At 41.3% G+C, this 21,405-nt stretch overlaps 1 protein-coding gene across 1 annotated transcript; it reads left to right on the top strand.

Moving 5' to 3' along the window:
- Positions 1–9,829: 9,829 nt before the first annotated feature.
- LOC137261774 (uncharacterized) lies at positions 9,830–20,811 on the top strand. Its single transcript, XM_067799555.1, has 5 exons — positions 9,830–10,093; positions 16,115–16,204; positions 16,494–16,572; positions 19,903–20,016; positions 20,408–20,811. The coding sequence occupies exons 1-5, from the start codon at positions 9,875–9,877 to the stop codon at positions 20,686–20,688; spliced, it is 783 nt and encodes a 260-aa protein (XP_067655656.1). The 5' UTR covers positions 9,830–9,874; the 3' UTR covers positions 20,689–20,811.
- Positions 20,812–21,405: the final 594 nt, after the last annotated feature.

The raw sequence follows: 21,405 nt of genomic DNA on the forward strand, positions 1-21,405 counted from the left end.
AGTGACCAGTTCCCTACAATTCTAACACATGTGAACCCTTTTGATAACACCCCTTCTTCGAGATGGAACTTTGAGAATGCTAATGGCCTTTGTATCAAAATATGTGTTGTAGCAGCATTAAACTTGACCTTTTTCTTGAAAGTCCTGATCCTATAAAGGATTTCTCCGATGAACTAATTATCATTGCTGATGAGTGTATCCTCAAATCCTCTGCAATTCCACACATTCGATAACCTTGGTTCAATGATGCATGCAAACAAGCTAGGAAGGCAAGGAAAAAAGCAGAACATTATTTTCGCCGCCACCCTTTGGTGCATAATTTAAGTAAATTTAAAATGTTAAATGCTAAAGCGCGGCGTACGTTTAAACAGAATACACGCCAGTCTTGAACAAATTATGTATCCAAAATAAATTCTCAAACGCCCATGTCTAAAGTGTGAAACATGGTTCAGAAAATTAAAGGTAAAATTACTAAACCTAGTGTCCATCATCTTAAACATGAAGATCAATTACTTACCGAGAAATCCGATATTGCAAATAAACCGCACGAAACTCTTGCTAAACAATGTTCCCCTCTAATTATGTGCCTAAATTCCAACGATATCTAAAACAACAAGAAAAGAAACGCATTAATTTCCATTAAGGTAATGGGGAAGACTATAATGAACTTTTTTCTATCCATGAGCTCCATACTGCACTTGAACAAGCTCACGATACTGCTACAGGGGCTGATAACATACACTATCAACTCCTGAAACACTTACCAGAATCCTGTCTAGAAACTCTTTTAAATATTTTTAATGATAGTTGGACTTCAGGTTAATTTGCTTCCTCATGGTGTGACGCTATAGGAGTATCGATACCTAAACCCGGACGTGATCATACGGATCCGTCCAATTATCGACTGATTTCCCGATTTGCAAAACCATGGAACGCATGATAAATAATCTACTCATTTGGTACTTGGAAACAAATAACCTTATAGCAGATATACAATGTGGTTTCCATAAAAAACAGAAGTACTGTCGATCACTTAGTGCGTTTGGAATCCTTTGTAAAAAACGCGCTAATTAATAAACCTGGAAATGCGGCATTTTAAGAGATTTACATGGCTTCGGTTTGCGAGGTCGTTTACCTGAATTTATAGCTAACTTTTTAATTGACAGACATAAAATAAAAATAAACATACTATTGAACGGCAACTGCAGCTGTGTTTGAACAAAGTAAATAAATAGTGTCTTGAAAACGGTTTTAAATTTTCTAAATCCAAAGCTAATTGTATACATTTCTGTAGAAAATACAAGCCATACACGGGCCTAGAAATATCTCTAGATGACACTCCCATCAATGTTGTAAAGGAGGCCAGGTTCTTGGGCCTAATCTTTGATTCACACTTAACGTTTCTGCCGCATATTAAATCCCCTAAAACTAAGTGCCTGAAGGCTCTTGACTTGTTGAAAGTTGTTTCCAACTCAAAATGGGGAGGGGTTCAAGCAATCCTCTTACACCTATATAGATCACTGGCCCGTTCGAAACTCGATTATGGCTCCATCGTATATGGTGGAGCCTGCAAAAGCAACCTTAACCTTCTTGATTCTCTACACCACCAAAGTGTAAGACTTTGTCTTGGGTCTTTCAGAACTTCACCTATTGACAGTCTATGTAAAGGCCAAATATTGATTTCATTTATTTCACTTTAAATGGCTCAACTGATTTACTAAGTAAAAAATTTAGTTAATGTTTCCATAATTCCACTGTTTCAAATGCACCATTATACAGTCATATTAATTAGTAGTAAGGGTTAGAAGTTTATTTTCATTTCATATTCTTGAATGCTGCATTTCAGTTTTGATATGGTGATCCTTTTATGTCAACCTAAATGGGAAGGGAGATAATTTGATATAGGGTTGGCAGAATGACCATGTGGTTTGTGGCAAGCACATGTGGACCCAGACATGACACATGTGAAGTCTACAGTAATGGTAAGCCACATATTCATGCATATTATTCATTTATTAGACATGTTCATTGGTGAAATGTGTTTGTAAAGGTATCATCTTAACTTGTACAAACATAACAATAATAATATTTTCATAATTTAGGTTTTATTGCTGTTTTGGATTTGACTTATTGAAAATGGCTGTGACTTCAAACATTGTTCACAAGTGTTCTTTTGGCCTAAAGTTGATGTTAAAGATGTTTGAAATATTGAGCTTGCCATTTATGCAATGTAATGAGTTACTTTTTGTGCTATAATCTACATAGGTATATGATGTGATGTCAAGATGTTGTTGCTCAGTGACTTTAGTGAAGGAAAATAATAGCCATATAATTAATTATATTCTTTTTTTTTGTTACAGTCAATCTAATGTTGAAACTTAATCTCAAGAAAAAAGGAAGAACAGGAATATATTTTTTTGTTATCAACATAGCATTGACATTACTTGACTTAAGAACTGGATCAAGAAAACATGACAGATAAAATAGGAAAAAAGACAAGACAAAGAAAGCTAACTGATAAGGGTATGTCATATGCAATTGAAACAAAAGTTAAGCGGATACAAGGTATTTTCCGCCAACTTGAAAGAGATTTTGACCACATCAACCTAGTAATTGCTACTGGGGTTGTGACTAAGAGCACAATTGAGGATGTACGTCGGGAATATGCATCTTGGCTTTTCTTATATAACACCCTGTATGATGCTAGAGAAGAGTATAGACAATTATTGAAAGAACCTGAGTTATCCAATTTTGAAGAAGAATGCAGGTGTCAAGATAAAACCCTTTCAAGCATTACAACAGCAATTGAGCAGTTTTTTGTGAGGCATGGATCCATCCAAAGTCGGAGTGAATATTCTTCGTATCACAGTCATTCTAGTAGAAGGTCTGGCTCTGGTGGAACTGGCCTGTCACCTTTGACCAGTACTATTTCTTCATCAATCCTGCTTGAAAGACAGAGACAAGCAGAACTTCAGGCTAAAGTGAAAGCCCTCAAAGAAAAACAAAAACTTAATCAAGCTAAACTAGAAATTAAGATGAAGGAGGAGGAGCTGGAGTTAAGAACACAATTAGAGATTTCCGAGGCCAAGTCAAAGGTATTGGATATCTACAACAATGAACAAGATGGTAAAAATTCTGACAGAAAGTATGTAACGCTTGAGAAATGTAGTATGGATCCTGAAAGCCAGATTTCTGAAACTCATAAATATCATGCCATACGAGAGGACACATCAATGCAAAGAGCAATGAGGCCGATGAACCATCTCTTACACAACGCCGTATAAAACTGTCTTTACAATACATTACTAAATTATACTCTAATGAATCTAACCCTGCCTATAATTGTGTCGTCAATCCCCTTTATGAGGATTTATATAACAAGAAACCTTCTCTTGTCCCACCTCTTGGGCACAGAATTAAGCCATTCATTTCTTCTGTTGGCATTACACTTATATCTCCTTCCCGTCTTCTTTCTTCTCCTCCATGGCAACTGGTTAGGCCACAAGTCGATCTAACATTAACATCATTTAAAAATCAGAAACCAGTGAATTACAATATAAACAAAAATAACATCAATTAAAAACTACATATATTAATTACAAACCCTTATTTACCGATGGGTCCAAGGACGGTGGCTTGTGCCACTGTCAATGGATCTAGAACAATATCTTCTCGATTACCAGATAGCAGTTTTATTTTCACTGCAGAAGCAAACGCCATATTAACGGCACTTAAATATATTCAATCACACCCTAAACATAAACAGTATTTGATCTATTCGGACTCTCTTTCTTGTTTTCAGGCGATTAAAAATATGTCATGCAAACATCCACTTTTAATCGAAATTAATGAATTGTATAATGATCTTGCTACTGGCCAATGCGGCATTGTCTTTTTTTGGTTACCCAGCCACGTTGTTATTTCTGGGAATACAATGTCCGATCTTGGTGCTAAAGCAGCACTCAACAAATCCGTGACACCACTAATTATTTCATATTCAGATTACAAAGGTTGCATTAGAGCATATATCCGCCATCTGATGCTGAAGAAGTGGGACTCTCGAGCAGGTATCAATAAATTACATGCTATAAAACCCTATATTGGTTACACCTACTTGGGGCGTCAGTCCAGGTTTGAAGAGGTCATCATTCGACGATGTCGTATTGGCCGCACAAGATACACACATGAATATTTGCTTAAAGGTGAAGATCCTCCATTTTGTAACTATTTTAGATCACGAACTATGAAGGATCTTTTTAGTAATGTTAGTTATCATTTAATCATTGCGCTTTAAAAAGAATTAGATCTGTTACATGAATTGTAAATAGATAAATATTTCATGACTGGAAGTTGAATTAGCAGCTAAGATTGTTAGTGGCTGTATCCTCGAAGGCGGTTGAAGTACCGTAAAATTATTTTCCTCCTGAGAGGGTACGTAAGTCCCAAAACAGTTGATATTTAATCTTCCTCTTTTTAGCTGTAGAATATGTGTCATTTTAATTTGTGGCTAATCTTGTATACAGTCGCTAACAGCTGAGGGGATGGTGTAAATCCAGCTAGGGACTATGCAGGTAGCAGAGGCCCTGTAAGTCCTCATGGTCCCTAGTACGAGGGGTGATTGATCAGTTTTGAGCCGACGACTGAAGGAGTGTGGTACAGATTAAATCATTTGGTGTGCTGATAGGGCAATCAAGTAGAGCCACAAACACAAAAGGTGGAAGTATTTGACGAATTATTTGAGAGAGAGCAAGCTATAGACTGCAGAGGGGGTCACCTGGTGACTACAAATGGAAAAACGAGAGAAACGAGCTGTGATCAAGTACCTTTAGAAGAAAGGCTTGACACCAACTGAGATTTTTGAGGATATGTCATCTACACTAGGGGACGATGGCCCGTCATATGCAGCAGTAAAAAGAACGAGCTTTGAAGATGAACCCCGTCCTGGCCCAAGTGTTGTGTCTTCAACGTGAGAAATTGTCCAGCGAATCCTGCATATAGTTATGGATGACCGAAGAATGACACAGCAACAGATAGCCAACTTAGTTGACATCTCTCAGGAGCGAGTGCATTTCATTCTGACTGATATTTTAGGAATGCACAAGGTTTCTGCTCGATGGGTCCCCAAACTTTTGTCAGCTGAACAGAAGCACCAAAGAGAGCAGCTTTCCAGGGAGAATCTCAGGCTTTTTGAAGGTCCTCCAGAGACTTTTCTCAAACAATTTGTTACCATGGAGCTTGTTTTGAGCCTGAATCAAAACAACAGTCGAAACAATGGAAACATATGCATGTCACATCTCCTACTCCAAAGAAGGCAAAGTCAGTTGCATCAGCTGGGAAAATCATGGCTTCTGTTTTTGGGGGGATTCTGAAGGTGTAATCATGGTGGACTGGCTTCCTAAAGGTCGTACTATCACCGGGGCTTACTATGTGTAACTCTTGAAACAGCTGAGAGAGAAAATCAAAGCTACACGACGTTGAAAGATGACAAAACGAGTCCTTTATCACCATGACAATGCTCCAGCTCACACGTCAATGATTGCAATGGCAAAAATCCATGAAATGGGCTTTGAACTTCTCCCATATCCGCCCTATTCACCTGATTTGGCCCCGTTGGACTCATGTGTTCCCTCAGCTGAAAAGTGGGGACTCATTTCCAGTCCGATGATGACGTCACTGCAGCCGTAACCAACTTTTTCACTAGCAAAGACGTTGACTTCTATAAAAGTGGCACAAAGGCACTTCAGCATCGCTAGCAACAGTGTGTAGACCTGAAAGGTGATTATGTTGAAAAATAAACAGGTTTCATATCAAATGAATTTTGTTTTCCTTGTTAGGTTGTTGCATGAGCTACTGGTCAGTATGCTGTAATTTTTAAAGTGCATATTTAAGGTTTTTTTTCGTCAACTACTGCATTCGTATGTACATCCCTGCGAATATGGTGAAATGATACCGTAAAATCCTTACAGGCATGACTCCGACACAAAGGCATACAGTAGTAAGCTTTCCTTTTCCAGGTCGCCATTTTAAGGCTGGGTCAACCTATTTAAGCCTCTCTTTCGATTTGACCTCTGGGTCATACACATTGGCTAATAACGGTCCACAAAGTAAACGTAATCCACGTTTACGCGTAGAGTCTGCAATGACCAGTGCCAGCATCTAACAAAGGCCACTCAAACGTGGCAAGTAGGGCTGTACAGTACACCAGAATATCGCAATACGCTTTACAAACGACACTTATTGTAACATTATTTTTGAGAACCGGTCGATCTGCTTACTGTCAAACTTACGTTCCAAATATGCTGAGTCAATGTATCTATGTATCCGAAATGAGATACCTATCTTTCGACTCTAGAAAAACGTTAGCAAAACCCACTCAAACCCATCCATTCATCGTGCAAAGGACGTTAGTGCCAAATCAGGTTTTGCACATGCAGTCGATCACGTGATCTTCGCATCGAAGTTTTCTTCATTTGCACGTGTTTGCATTGGCCTCAAGAACTGAAAAAAACCAGTTTTAAATCATTACATTAAATGCCACAATTGTCAAATGTGCAACGTGAACGTGTTCCAAACGGGAAGTTATCAGTTATTGACGTCGCAAGAGCAAAGGGATGAAGCCGTCGGACTGCGAGGTCGTCTACAACAACATCACCCAAGGTCGGGTCGTCCACGTGTGACGTCATGAGCAGAAGTCAAATCGTCCTACTTCACCTACTTTACGGTTACATGAACCAGGGCTGAGGGGTTTAGAGGTCGGCTGTCCTCACAGACCATTCGAAATCGGTTGCGAGCTGCCAATCTATATTCTCGACGTCCATATCGTGGGCCAATACTGACGCAGTTGCATCAACGTCAAGATCTGCTGTGGGCCCAACGTCACCTCCGATGGGCCCAGAGAGACTGGAATGGAGTCGTCTTTAGCGATCAATCCAGGTTTAACCTCCGATTCACGGACGACTGGCATAGAGTCTGGAGACGACGTTGTGAACTGTATGCCCAATACTGTGTAAGGAAGTCGACAGACTCGGGGGCGGAAGTCGCATGGTGTGAGGTGCTTTCTGTGGGAACAACCGTTCCCGACTTCTGGTCACCCGTGGAAAACCTTACAGCTGCTGCCTACCGCTACCAGGTGCTCACCCATGAACTCGTTCCTTTCATGGCGGCTCATGGCCCAGGTCAGTTCCAGCATGATAATGCTCGGTCGCATACCGCGATGTTGACACGAAATTTCCTTCAAAACGCTGGAATCAACGTCATGGACTGACCATCGAGGTTTCCTGACCTTAATCCAATAGAGCACGTTTGGGATGCATTTGGCGGGAGAAGGCGTCGTGGTCTTAGGAACCAACCTCAGAATTTGCAGGAACTTGGCGCTGCCTTGCAAGAGCAATGGCGCAGAATCCCCAATCACGTGTTCACAAGCATCAGGCAGTCGATGAGGAGACGGTGTTTGGCAGCGGTGAATACGTGAGGCGATCATTCACAATACTGAACTGAGAAATTTCGAATTTTTATTCTTGTGACTTGACATTCTATATACCCATGTTTTGGAACGGTGGTGTCGCCCAATGGAACTGATTGTGGCACTGTCAGTGTATCGAGTACATCACACAGATCTCAGCAATGACATAATAACAATTTAACCATCTTACCATCTCTTGGTCTTTTTTATGGTGCCCTGAAGAAAGAATGTGAAGTTTCTTTTTTGACTCAGTATATATCGCAACACTATCGCTATACGTGTGCCGGAATCGCTACAAGTTGTAATACAAATCATTTGCCATTACACAGCCCTGCTGGCAAGGTATTTCGTTCACCGTGTTTCTGCATTTGAGTCTGTGCACGTCGAATTTCGGAAATCCTGGTAGTTTTGTTGTAGCCATTTTGCAGTAAGTTCTTAGAATTCACTTAGAATTCATCGTCGCCAAAATGTACAGTAGACGAATAGTTGCGTTGATGTGGAGTGTTAATCATCATTACGTAAACATGGGGTACTTACTCTGATCTAACATCAATTAACATTGCCGATTCTCTAAATAGCGTCTCAGCTGCAACCATCGTCGAGTCCGGAATGCAGCTATCTCGGTTACAGTCCCAAACTGACATTTCCTCCTTTGTATATGTGTGGAAAATTGAAAGGAATAGCATCCTAATAAGTTTTGCCATTTCGTACCCATATTTCGCCAGATGTTAAACATCTCTTCCATAGCCATTCCACGAAAAGTATAACAAACAGCGACAGCGACGCGTACATTCACAATGTCCGAACGACGACAATCTTAATCTCACCTCACTCATAAATGTCGTTTTCTCATTAGCTGAGTGCTCTCTAATTATTTTCAGTTTACCCCGTTTGCAAGCGAGGTACATTTCAATGAACCCAGCTGCCAGTGACAACTCTTTCGGTACTCCATGGTAATACTTCTTTATCTCGAATAACATTGCATCACACATGATACACTGAAATCACCGATGTTTTGTGAATGCAAATCGATGGAAAGGAGATAGCTCTAAATTTGTTTTTCTTGTGGAGTCTGCAAAATCTAACGATGGCTACGAAAAAAATTGCCTTGCATTCTGATAAATAGATTTTGACGATACATTCAAATGTAGTCCCTGTGAAGATTAAGAAGGGTAATTACACCGCACTGACTTTACTATACGTGCAGGAAAAACAGCAAGATGCAAGATTCCAATCGTTTGATTCACACAGGCTGGCTGAAGAGTAGATCCGATACCCGAGTTTCAAACAGTTCAAAATTAACATTGAGTTGTTCGTTAAGATATATACGTGGTTAACTGATCCCGCGGAGCCCATGGCTTCGGTCTCAGGGAACATTAACAAACATCAAGGGTACATCAACCCATGGGCCCCTCGTGACCACTGAACAACTTCTCATGCCCTTCTCGTCAAATAGAATTTCTCAGGAAATGTACATCCGTGTAGTTTGCACAACTGGATCATCATCAAAACTCGAAATGCAGTTGTCAGTATAAAAAACATAAGCACAACAACGCTTCGGCCAATGTATTGCGCTTCGTTTCACATTCCATTCGATAGCGTATATGCCCCTGAAATGTCAGCACACTGAGCGGACTCTGTGGTATGACGTCACACCCTCAGATGGCCGACTGCTAAAAATAAAAATATGACATGATGGGATGGGGTACACGGGTAGGACATCTGGACCCGTCCCAGCTCTAGCCCCAATACAGATCTATTAGTTTCTGAATCTCCCGTCTCACTGGTGCTCCCTTTCAATTTAAAAGGAATTATATTTTAACTATCCAACCTTTGTCAATATTCAATGACTAAACGAAAGTCTGGACATTCGTAATCATATGATGTCTTTATACGTTTCAGGCTGAACCTTAATGATTTAGTAATCGACCGAAGAAGGTGTCTAACTACTGAAAAATACTCCAAAGATTCTGTCCATTCTGCATCATTATCGAATACGAATTTCATTTTAGGTTTATTTTCCATGCACACACACACATACGTACGCAATCACATACACACACACACACACACACACACACACACACACACACACACACACACACACACACACACACACACATACATACATACATACATTCTTCCACTTGACCAGCAGCAGATCGTACAGCTGCTCGTCAAACTATCTGACCATCTTGTAGTTGAGGCAGACGTTCAATTATTTAGCTGCTTTGAGTCGATAAGCAGACGACTAACCAATGGACCACCTGGTCGTGGGGCAGGCGTCTTACAAACTGACTACCTGGTCGTCAGGCCAATCCTCTGGTTGAGATATGCCTTATCTCATGATACCATGACTTGTAAGACATCTGTCTGTTCTCATCAGCCGCGAGTGAGCGGATGTTTTAGAAGATGTGGAACATTTTTATTGTCACTGTGTTGGGATTGATGGTTTCCCCGTGTGACAGTCGCCCAGAGAGTGGGCTATTGCTGACCTACAAGGACGGGGACGGCACTGCCCGGCTCTACTCCGACGGGAACAGCTTGGTGTACGCCTTCTTTTCAAAAGCCGGTCATCTCATTGACTGCGACATGAGTTCACTCAATGGCTCCACGATTCTCTTCCAAGAGGTACATACTTTACAATAGTTGTAAGGCAAAACATGTTTTTCGAAGATTTTAGCACATTTAAATAACTATTGTATAAGGTTTTAGAACAAATCGATTGTAATACCAAAATTGGCATCTCAGTCCATATATTCATGACGTGTGTGTAGCCAAGTGTACAGATTTTAATCTGTAACTTTACATTCATAACCCAGAAATATATTTCATTATCTAATTTCCCTTAGACATGACTGAGAACGTATTTGTAATTGAAAGAAGGCAAGTATGCTAGGAGATGCTCGAGTCACTCCTGGTGTTGATGTATCCTGATTGCCATTCCCTTAACCTCCCAATCTTAGCTTCGGCGTACTCCTGTTATACTGAAGACCATGTTCAGTTCCCCACATTTGGCATTTGCATCGTGTGTAAAGCACATTTCTTGTGTCTTCCGCTGTGGTATTGCTGCTATTTATTCACACGCTTACATTACATGTGACACATAACAGTCCTGTGAAATATATGCTAGTGAAAAATGTAACCATGTAAGACTAAGTCACATTTCGGTGGTTGGGGAGAGGAAAATACAGTAGGCACAGGGTACTGACACAGTTCAGTGGTTGGGGAGAGGAAAATACAGTAGGCACAGGGTACTGACACAGTTCAGTGGTTGGGGAGAGGAAAATACAGTAGGCACAGGGTACTGTCACAGTTCAGTGGTCGGGGAAAGGAAGTACAATAGGCATGGGATGCTGTCATGGTCCAGTGGTCGGGGAGAGGAAAAGTAAATGGACATGGGATTCTGTCACAGTTCCGTGGTCGGGGAGAGGAAGTACAATAGGCATTGGATACTGTCATAGTTCAGTGGTCGGGGACAGGAAGTACAACAGACACGGGATACTGTCACAGTTCAGTGGTCGGAGTGAGGCAAATACAATAGGCATGGGATACTGTCACAGTTCCGTGGTCGGGGAGAGGAAGTACAATAGGCATGGGATACTGTCATAGTTCAGTGGTCGGGGAGAGGAAAATACAATAGACATGGGATACTGTCACAGTTCAGTGGTCGGGGAGAGGAAGTAGAATAGGCATGGGATACTGCCATAGTTCAGTGGTCGGGGAGAGGAAAATACAACAGACATGGGATACTGTCATAGCTCAGTGGTCGGGGAGAGGAAGTACAATAGGCATGGGATACTGTCACAGTTCAGTGGTCGTGGAAGAGAAGTACAATAGGCATGGAATACTGTCACAGTTCAGTGGTCGGGGAGAGGAAAATACAATAGGCATGGAATACTGTCACAGTTCAGTGGTCGGGGAGAGGAAAATACAATAGACATGGGATACTGTCACAGTTCAGTGGTCGGGGAGAGGAAAATACAATAGGCATGGGATACTGTCACAGTTCAGTGGTCGGGGAGAGGAAGTAGAATAGGCATGGGATACTGCCATAGTTCAGTGATCGGGGAGAGGAAAATACAACAGACATGGGACACTGTCATAGCTCAGTGGTCGGGGAGAGGAAGTAGAATAGGCATGGGATACTGTCACAGTTCAGTGGTCGGGGAGAGGAAGTAGAATAGACATGGGATACTGTCACAGTTCAGTGGTCGGGGAGAGGAAAATACAACAGACATGGGATACTGTCATAGCTCAGTGGTCGGGGAGAGGAAGTACAATAGGCATGGGATACTGTCACAGTTCAGTGGTCGGGGAGAGGAAAATACAATAGGCATGGAATATTGTCACAGTTCAGTGGTCGGGGAGAGGAAAATACAATAGACATGGGATACTGTCACAGTTCAGTGGTCGGGGAGAGGTAAATACAATAGGCATGGGATACTGTCACAGTTCAGTGGTCGGGGAGAGGAAGTAGAATAGGCATGGGATACTGCCATAGTTCAGTGGTCGGGGAGAGGAAGTAGAATAGGCATGGGATACTGTCATAGCTCAGTGGTCGGGGAGAGGAAGTACAATAGGCATGGGATACTGTCACAGTTCAGTGGTCGGGGAGAGGAAAATACAATAGGCATGGGATACTGTCACAGTTCAGTGGTCGGGGAGAGGAAGTAGAATAGGCATGGGATACTGCCATAGTTCAGTGATCGGGGAGAGGAAAATACAACAGACATGGGACACTGTCATAGCTCAGTGGTCGGGGAGAGGAAGTACAATAGGCATGGGATCCTGTCACAGTTCAGTGGTCGGGGAGAGGAAGTAGAATAGACATGGGATACTGTCACAGTTCAGTGGTCGGGGAGAGGAAAATACAACAGACATGGGATACTGTCATAGCTCAGTGGTCGGGGAGAGGAAGTACAATAGGCATGGGATACTGTCACAGTTCAGTGGTCGGGGAGAGGAAAATACAATAGGCATGGAATATTGTCACAGTTCAGTGGTCGGGGAGAGGAAAATACAATAGACATGGGATACTGTCACAGTTCAGTGGTCGGGGAGAGGTAAATACAATAGGCATGGGATACTGTCACAGTTCAGTGGTCGGGGAGAGGAAGTAGAATAGGCATGGGATACTGCCATAGTTCAGTGGTCGGGGAGAGGAAGTAGAATAGGCATGGGATACTGTCATAGCTCAGTGGTCGGGGAGAGGAAGTACAATAGGCATGGGATACTGTCACAGTTCAGTGGTCGTGGAAGGGAAGTACAATAGGCATGGGATACTGTCACAGTTCAGTGGTCGGGGAGAGGAAAATACAATAGGCATGGGATACTGTCACAGTTCAGTGGTCGGGGAGAGGAAGTACAATAGACATGGGATACTGTCACAGTTCAGTGGTCGGGGAGATGAAAATACAACTGACATGGGATACTGTCATAGTTCCGTGGTCGGGGAGAGGAAGTACAATAGGCATGAGATACTGTCACAGTTCAGTGGTCGGGGAGATGAAAATACAGTAGGCACAGGGTACTGTCACGGTTCAGTGGTCGGGAAGAGGAAAATACAATAGACATGGGATACTGTCATAGTTCAGTGGTTGGGGAGAGGAAAATACAATTTACATGGGATACTGTTATAGTTCCGTGGTCGGGGAGAGGAAAATACAATTGACATTGGATACTGTCATAGTTCAGTGGTCGTGGAAGGGAAGTACAATAGGCATGGGATACTGTCATAGTTCAGTGGTCGGGGAGAGGAAAATACAATAGGCATGGAATACTGTCACAGTTCAGTGGTCGGGGAGAGGAAAATACAATAGACATGGAATACTGTCACAGTTCAGTGGTCTGGGAGAGGAAAATACAATAGACATGGAATACTGTCACAGTTCAGTGGTCGGGGAGAGGAAAATACAATAGACATGGAATACTGTCACAGTTCAGTGGTCGGGGAGAGGAAGTAGAATAGGCATGGGATACTGCCATAGTTCAGTGGTCGGGGAGAGGAAAATACAACAGACATGGGATACTGTCATAGCTCAGTGGTCGGGGAGAGGAAGTACAATAGGCATGGGATACTGTCACAGTTCAGTGGTCGTGGAAGGGAAGTACAATAGGCATGGAATACTGTCACAGTTCAGTGGTCGGGGAGAGGAAAATACAATAGGCATGGAATACTGTCACAGTTCAGTGGTCGGGGAGAGGAAAATACAATAGACATGGGATACTGTCACAGTTCAGTGGTCGGGGAGAGGAAAATACAATAGGCATGGGATACTGTCACAGTTCAGTGGTCGGGGAGAGGAAGTAGAATAGGCATGGGATACTGCCATAGTTCAGTGGTCGGGGAGAGGAAAATACAACAGACATGGGATACTGTCATAGCTCAGTGGTCGGGGAGAGGAAGTACAATAGGCATGGGATCCTGTCACAGTTGAGTGGTCGGGGAGAGGAAGTAGAATAGACATGGGATACTGTCACAGTTCAGTGGTCGGGGAGAGGAAAATACAACAGACATGGGATACTGTCATAGCTCAGTGGTCGGGGAGAGGAAGTACAATAGGCATGGGATCCTGTCACAGTTCAGTGGTCGTGGAAGGGAAGTACAATAGGCATGGGATACTGTCACAGTTCAGTGGTCGGGGAGAGGAAAATACAATAGGCATGGAATATTGTCACAGTTCAGTGGTCGGGGAGAGGAAAATACAATAGACATGGGATACTGTCACAGTTCAGTGGTCGGGGAAGGGAAGTACAATAGGCATGGGATACTGTCACAGTTCAGTGGTCGGGGAGAGGAAAATACAATAGGCATGGGATACTGTCACAGTTCAGTGGTCGGGGAGAGGAAGTACAATAGACATGGGATACTGTCACAGTTCAGTGGTCGGGGAGATGAAAATACAATTTACATGGGATACTGTCATAGTTCCGTGGTCGGGGAGAGGAAGTACAATAGGCATGGGATACTGTCACAGTTCAGTGGTCGGGGAGAGGAAAATACAGTAGGCACAGGGTACTGTCACGGTTCAGTGGTCGGGAAGAGGAAAATACAATAGACATGGGATACTGTCATAGTTCAGTGGTTGGGGAGAGGAAAATACAATTTACATGGGATACTGTTATAGTTCAGTGGTCGGGGAGAGGAAAATACAATTGACATTGGATACTGTCATAGTTCAGTGGTCGTGGAAGGGAAGTACAATAGGCATGGGATACTGTCATAGTTCAGTGGTCGGGGAGAGGAAAATACAATAGGCATGGAATACTGTCACAGTTCAGTGGTCGGGGAGAGGAAAATACAATAGACATGGAATACTGTCACAGTTCAGTGGTCTGGGAGAGGAAAATACAATAGACATGGAATACTGTCACAGTTCAGTGGTCTGGGAGAGGAAAATACAATAGACATGGAATACTGTCACAGTTCAGTGGTCGGGGAGAGGAAAATACAGTAGGCATGGGATACTGTCATGGTTCAGTGGTCGGGGAGAGGAAGTACAATAGGCATTGGATACTGTCATAGTTCAGTGGTCGGGGAGAGGAAGTACAACAGACATGGGATACTGTCACAGTTCAGTGGTCGGGGTGAGGAAAATACAATAGACATGGGATACTGTCACAGTTCAGTGGTCGGGGAGAGGAAAATACAATAGACATGGGATACTGTCACAGTTCAGTGGTCGGGGAGAGGAAAATACAATAGACATGGGATATTGTCACAGTTCAGTGGTCGGGGTGAGGAAAATACAATAGACATTGGATACTGTCACAGTTCCGTGGTCGGGGAGAGGAAAATACAATAGACATGGGATATTGTCACAGTTCAGTGGTCGGGGTGAGGAAAATACAATAGACATTGGATACTGTCACAGCTCAGTGGTCGGGGAGAGGAAAATACAATAGACATGGAATACTGTCACAGTTCAGTGGTCGGGGAGAGGAAAATACAATAGACATGGGATACTGCCACAGTTCAGTGGTCGGGGAGAGGAAAATACAATAGACATGGGATATTGTCACAGTTCAGTGGTTGGGGTGAGGAAAATACAATAGACATTGGATACTGTCACAGTTCCGTGGTCGGGGAGAGGAAAATACAATAGACATGGGATACTGTCACAGTTCAGTGGTCGGGGAGAAGAAATAAATAGGCATGGGATACTGTCACAGTTCAGTGGTCGGGGAGAGGAAAATACAATAGGCATGGGATACTGTCATAGCTCAGTGGTCGGGGAGATGAAGTACAATAGACATGGGATACTGTCATAGTTCAGTGGTCGGGGAGAGGAAAATACAATAGGCATGGGATACTGTCACAGTTCAGTGGTCGGGGAGAGGAAAATACAAATTCATGGGATACTGTCACAGTTCAGTGGTCGGGGAGAGGAAAATACAATAGACATTGGATACTGTCACGGTTCAGTGGTCGGGGAGAGGAAAATACAATAGACATTGGATACTGTCACAGTTCAGTGGTCGGGGAGAGGAAAATACAATAGACATGGGATACTGTCACTGTTCAGTGGTCGGGGAGAGGAAAATACAACAGACATGGGATACTGTTATAGTTAAGTGGCCGGGAACAGGATACACTATATAGGTAGGGTGATGTTTGAGTCATTAGGTAAATCTCTACTACTATCACAGGCTTTGAGCAATCATCCACAATCTCATCAACTCGTTACTTTTGATCTGCGCCGCCTGGCAAGACAGTGTCGTCGATATATGCGGAAAATGGTATGCTTTTGCAATGTTTAAGTCTTACTGTAAAATACATATACCCTTTCATCTGAAAAAGAAACTTGTCAACCTATAATGAAGATGGTATCATGATCTAATGTCACACATTTTAATGTAAACTATTCTTTTTTTATTATTATTGTAAATAATTTGTTTATTTCATTTCAATATTAAATATTCAAAGAAGCATAATAATCCATATGATATTGAGAAGTAATTACGGGAAACTACTATGTGATGGTACCTTGTGTGTTAAACAAGGACCTTTATGTGTCTGTCATTGCAGCTGAGGCAGAGTGACCAGGATAACCTACACCATGTTCGCATCACCAAACAGAGAATCAAGCTTCATATGGGATACCCAGGTAGAACATTTATTCCGCAGTTGGGAACAATATTTCTACAATATTTTCTCTCAATGAATGTTAAACATATCTTAACATCTGTTTATCTAATTGTATAGACTTGTCCAATATGACACATTTAATAATCGTGTAGATACAGATGAGGTATAGTGATTTGTACAGAATAGTACAGCCTGGCTTTTTGTTTTACCCACAATGCTTAATGAGGAAGAACGCTCAGTTTGCTTAACTGATTCAAATATATTTTATCTATGAAAGAATGCATTGGGCACAAGTTATCTAGTTTAGACGAGCCCTTTCCCAGCAGTTACACGGATTTATTTGCATTATACATAATGTAGAATGAGAGAGATACTCTCATGACAATGAGGTTCGATACTCACAGAGAGTAAGGAACAGAAGGAATACGTACAATTAGAGAAATTGTTTAGTTTGGTCCATATATATATATATATATATGGACACTTCTAAAAAACATTGGTATTCTCTTTGATGGAGAGACCCGCAATGCCAATCAATTGTATTCAAGAAAATAGTCTTACAGAAAGTTTATTCAAGACGACAGTCTCAACCACCCTTACAATACAGGTTAGCAAAAAATGTGGACATGTAGTTGGAAAGAAAGGAATGATCTAAATAAGCAAGGCGGTTTAAAAGAAAGATCCCCTTTCTTAAATAGAGGCATAACGGTGGCTAGTTTCATTTCCTTGGTGCCAAAAAATCCTTCAGCCATTGCACTGCAGCACTTGTAGATTCCACAGGTTCACAAATGCTGACTGATTCCGTCAGGCCCGGAAGCTTTCTTCAGTGGCAAGCATTTGACAATATCACATACTTTACAAGTACAAATTTTGAAGATTTCTAACATAGCATCAGCACACTTCCAAATGTGCGGTAAACACGTGCTTTCGTCATCACCAACATCAGAAATAGATTCGAGGTTTGAAGTGTTTTCGTGTTCTGAATGTCGGAAAACGGTTCTACCGTCGTCAAGTATATATTTCGTTTGAGCTTGAATGTAGGAGGCTGAGCCAGAACCTTTACAACATTGCAAAACACTTTGTTCACCCCCAAAAGTTAAACATATATGTTGAATAAGAAAGGCAAGACATTTGTAATGACAATTGTAAATTTGTAATTTCAATGTTGTAAAGAATTTTTTACTCTGTTTTCTAAAGTCAACCAAACCAACTTTAGATATGACACTTTTTAGATGCTTTGTATCGAGAAGGAAATATTAAGTTTTAATCGTCGACAATTCCCAGTTTGCTAGAAACATCTTAAGCCGATTCAATGCTGTTGTCAATTTTATTTCCCAGATTTACGGTACTACTTAAGCTCGTACATAATAGGTTTCTGAGGGAGAAATACCTTTATCTAAATGGTTTCGTCAGACATTTCCGTGATCAAAAGAGTCCAAAAGCATCTCCCATGCTATCAGCCAGCACCTATTGTATCGTTTTGTTGTACAACAAAGCCATCCAGTACTGTGTTCAATGACTAGTATTTCTCACTGTGCGATGTTGCTATTACAATGCAAAATGGCGATAAATCAGTGGACTCGGCATTTTGCTATTGACTATTACATAACTGCCACCACACAGCTACATTCGCTCTTTGTAGGTTCCTTGTGACAACTGCCCATAGTAGACTTTATTGAAGCCTGTAATATGCAATCCAGTGATACTTGGATTTACAGACTTAAGCACGCTTACTTGAAATGAAAATTAGGGGCCCACTGTTTAGTCCTCTTTGGCTTCCAGGTAAGAAACATTTATATTGTATTCTAATTCTATGTCTAAACTTCTTATTTCATTGCAATTGTTGTCTGGGAAATATTGGAGTAAACTTTGAAACAATGCAACAATACTGACATTTTTATGAAATATGCAGCACTCAACAAGCCAGTGGAAATGACCGTTTAATACTATGAAACTATCCAGTGATGTGTATTGCATCGTGGGTCCCTCCAGGTTCACACACATCCTAGTACGTATTTTCGATGTTTCAAAATTCATGTGAATGTATCCCAAGTGAATGTATCCAAGTATATATGTAGATTTACCCCCTCACTCTCTCACAGAGTGAGTTTTGTCATCAGGATGAAGTGTTTCGATATTGTATAACGTTCCGTTCCTCGCAATACAAGTTAAGTGGTTCTTTCATATTTTAGGAGTATATGTATTCAAAACGCATGGTTGCAGTTATAACGCTTATTTCATTTCATTTTCTGTTATTATCTAGCTCGTACATTATTATAGGAACCATCTGTATAGTCATTGGCAACTGGGCCGTTGTAATGCCTTACCATACTCATTTAATTAAGATACTATCTTCGTTTATTGTTCACGAATATGTACCTTCGAAGCATTGAAGTGCCAATGTTCCAAGTGTAATACATTGTACTTGGTGATATTCAGTTTGTGGCATTGTGTGCTCTATATCTAAACCAATATTTCAACATTTATAGACAGAGTACTAAAAACCTTCCACGGTTTTTCTGCTGTTACATTTCCGGAGTGTTAACGTTCTGCAAAATTGGTTTCTTCTTGTTGAATTCTTCTCGGTTTCTTCTTTTGTGTATTAGCTGAACTTGCCATACAGATCAAGTCACAGACAACCAACATAGAGTGATGATCATTATCAACCTGTTATTATATTCTGCATTTCTGTTCCGGGGAGGTGAATATCATTATGTCCTGAGACATAATCAGTGATTAATCACTGCTCAAACAGATGTATTATGTTACCTTATCAATATGTACTGCTAAAGGTAGTGATACCTTTGTGTCGACACCTTAGTAAATTGTAGATTACGAAACACCTGTCAATTACATCACATTTCTTTCTTGGTTTCACACCTAGTTCTTTCACGGACTGATTTCTGGTTAACAATTAAATCTTTACCGTAGTTAGCACAATAAGTAAGAAATATCATACAAAAAATTCTATGCAGTTGTCACGATCAGTTTATCTGTCCGTAGGGTCATGTTATTTATCATTAACGTAGTTCTTGTAGAGTAAATATTGCTTTGTTTGTTTTATGCGTTTCGTGTGATTTTTACCGTCGTTTACTCTAATGACCTGGGTTCATGCCAATTTTCTCCTCTCACTCAAATGTGACATAATGCACATAATCGACTGAGCGTATTTGTCATTGGTGTATCACGTTGGCTGACCAAAGTACAAAGATTATATTTCGGGTTGACACAGCTGAATCTCCATATCTTTTGTGTTGTTTAAATGGTGTGTGTACATGCAGATTGGCAATTCTGCTAATGGTAAAGTATTACAGGCGGGTATGATGACACTTTGTTCCTGTGTGTTCAGGCACACAATCGTGTATGACCACCAGCACACAAACCAACAGAACAACGAGCAGGGCAGCCAGGAGTGCCGACAGATGCTGCAAGACGCTCCATAGCTGCAAGGATGTGCTGCCAGGTATGCTAACTACAGGTTTCTGTGTGGGAATTAGAGGGGAATTAAGTAGAATCAGTGAGCAGAACATATTTATTCTGAAGAACTGCAAATATCAGATATATAACACCATTGTGCAATATTTATAACAGGTGTTCTTACAGCCAGTTCTTATAGATGTGATAGTAATATAAGATTGTCATGCAACCGGGGAAATTATACACCCCCTGCTTCTAGATGGATTACATCGAGGCCTGCAATAAATGCGGTTAATGTGCCATCTATTATTAGGTGTACAAACAACACGTGCCTCGTGGTTTCATTCATCTATAATCTTAGCCGGTATTTACTAGCACACAACATTCTAGTTTTGAAATATGTCAATGTGTCTGTTTTTATCTGGTTTTTTTCATAGCTTCTGGGTCTCACTTAGAGACGTTCAATTTCTACCCATGGCCGGTGTATGGGTGTTCCTGTACCGACGCTTTCCACAGCTGTTTGAAGAAGGCCAAAACTCCTGTTGCCCAAGAAGTGGGCAATCTTTTCTTTAATGTCTTTGGTGCACGTTGTTTCCGCGTGGAGGAGAGGCGTGAATGTAAGACTTGGGATGCATGGTACACGAAATGCACCACCTACCATTATACACGACATGCAAATATAACATCTACCAAGTCATTTGAATACACTGGCAGCTAAGTGCATGGACACGCGTCTTTCAACGTACGTACCTGATGTACAATACTTATCATGTTTCGCCAGAAAAACAATTATTATCGTACTAAATGAAAACAAACAGATAAATAAATGCTTTCCAAAACTGGTCTGTGTTTGTTGTAGTGGTTGTCTTTACTCTCTCTGAGCAAAATGGCATTGCATCTACACATGTCTGGCCAGATAAGGATGTCATTATATCGGGTACCGTTTATCATCAGACGCATATGATGTAGTTGGATTTAAACATAAGTCGTCCTTAGCAAATGTGACGAATTCATCGTATGCCAGCATAATTATGTAAGGTAAACATTTTGTCTACCTTTTGCTGACTTGGTATAAATGTAATCCTTCAACTATGAGCCATCCGATTAAAATGTTTGACCAAGATGTCAAGATGTCAGGATATGAATGATGTTTCTTAAGGTTTTAATTGACCTGTGAAACTCTCCTGAAAAGGAGTAAAATGAAACGTGCAAGCCATTTCCCAACAAGCTATATGAAGCGTGTAAAAAACTTTATCCTCAGGCTCGGCACAATCTGTCAAACATGAAAACAAACGTCATCTGATATTTAACGAAGACAACTTGTATAAGTAGCATTTTAGAAACTGGTGTGTTAAAGTTTGGTATTGATACTTGCATTACGGCGGTATTAGCATTTACGTACGTCGCATCTATTTCATAAAACAAGTGGTCAATC

The sequence above is a fragment of the Haliotis asinina genome, chromosome 14, assembly GCF_037392515.1.
Source record: "Haliotis asinina isolate JCU_RB_2024 chromosome 14, JCU_Hal_asi_v2, whole genome shotgun sequence".
Lineage (NCBI taxonomy): Eukaryota > Metazoa > Mollusca > Gastropoda > Lepetellida > Haliotidae > Haliotis > Haliotis asinina.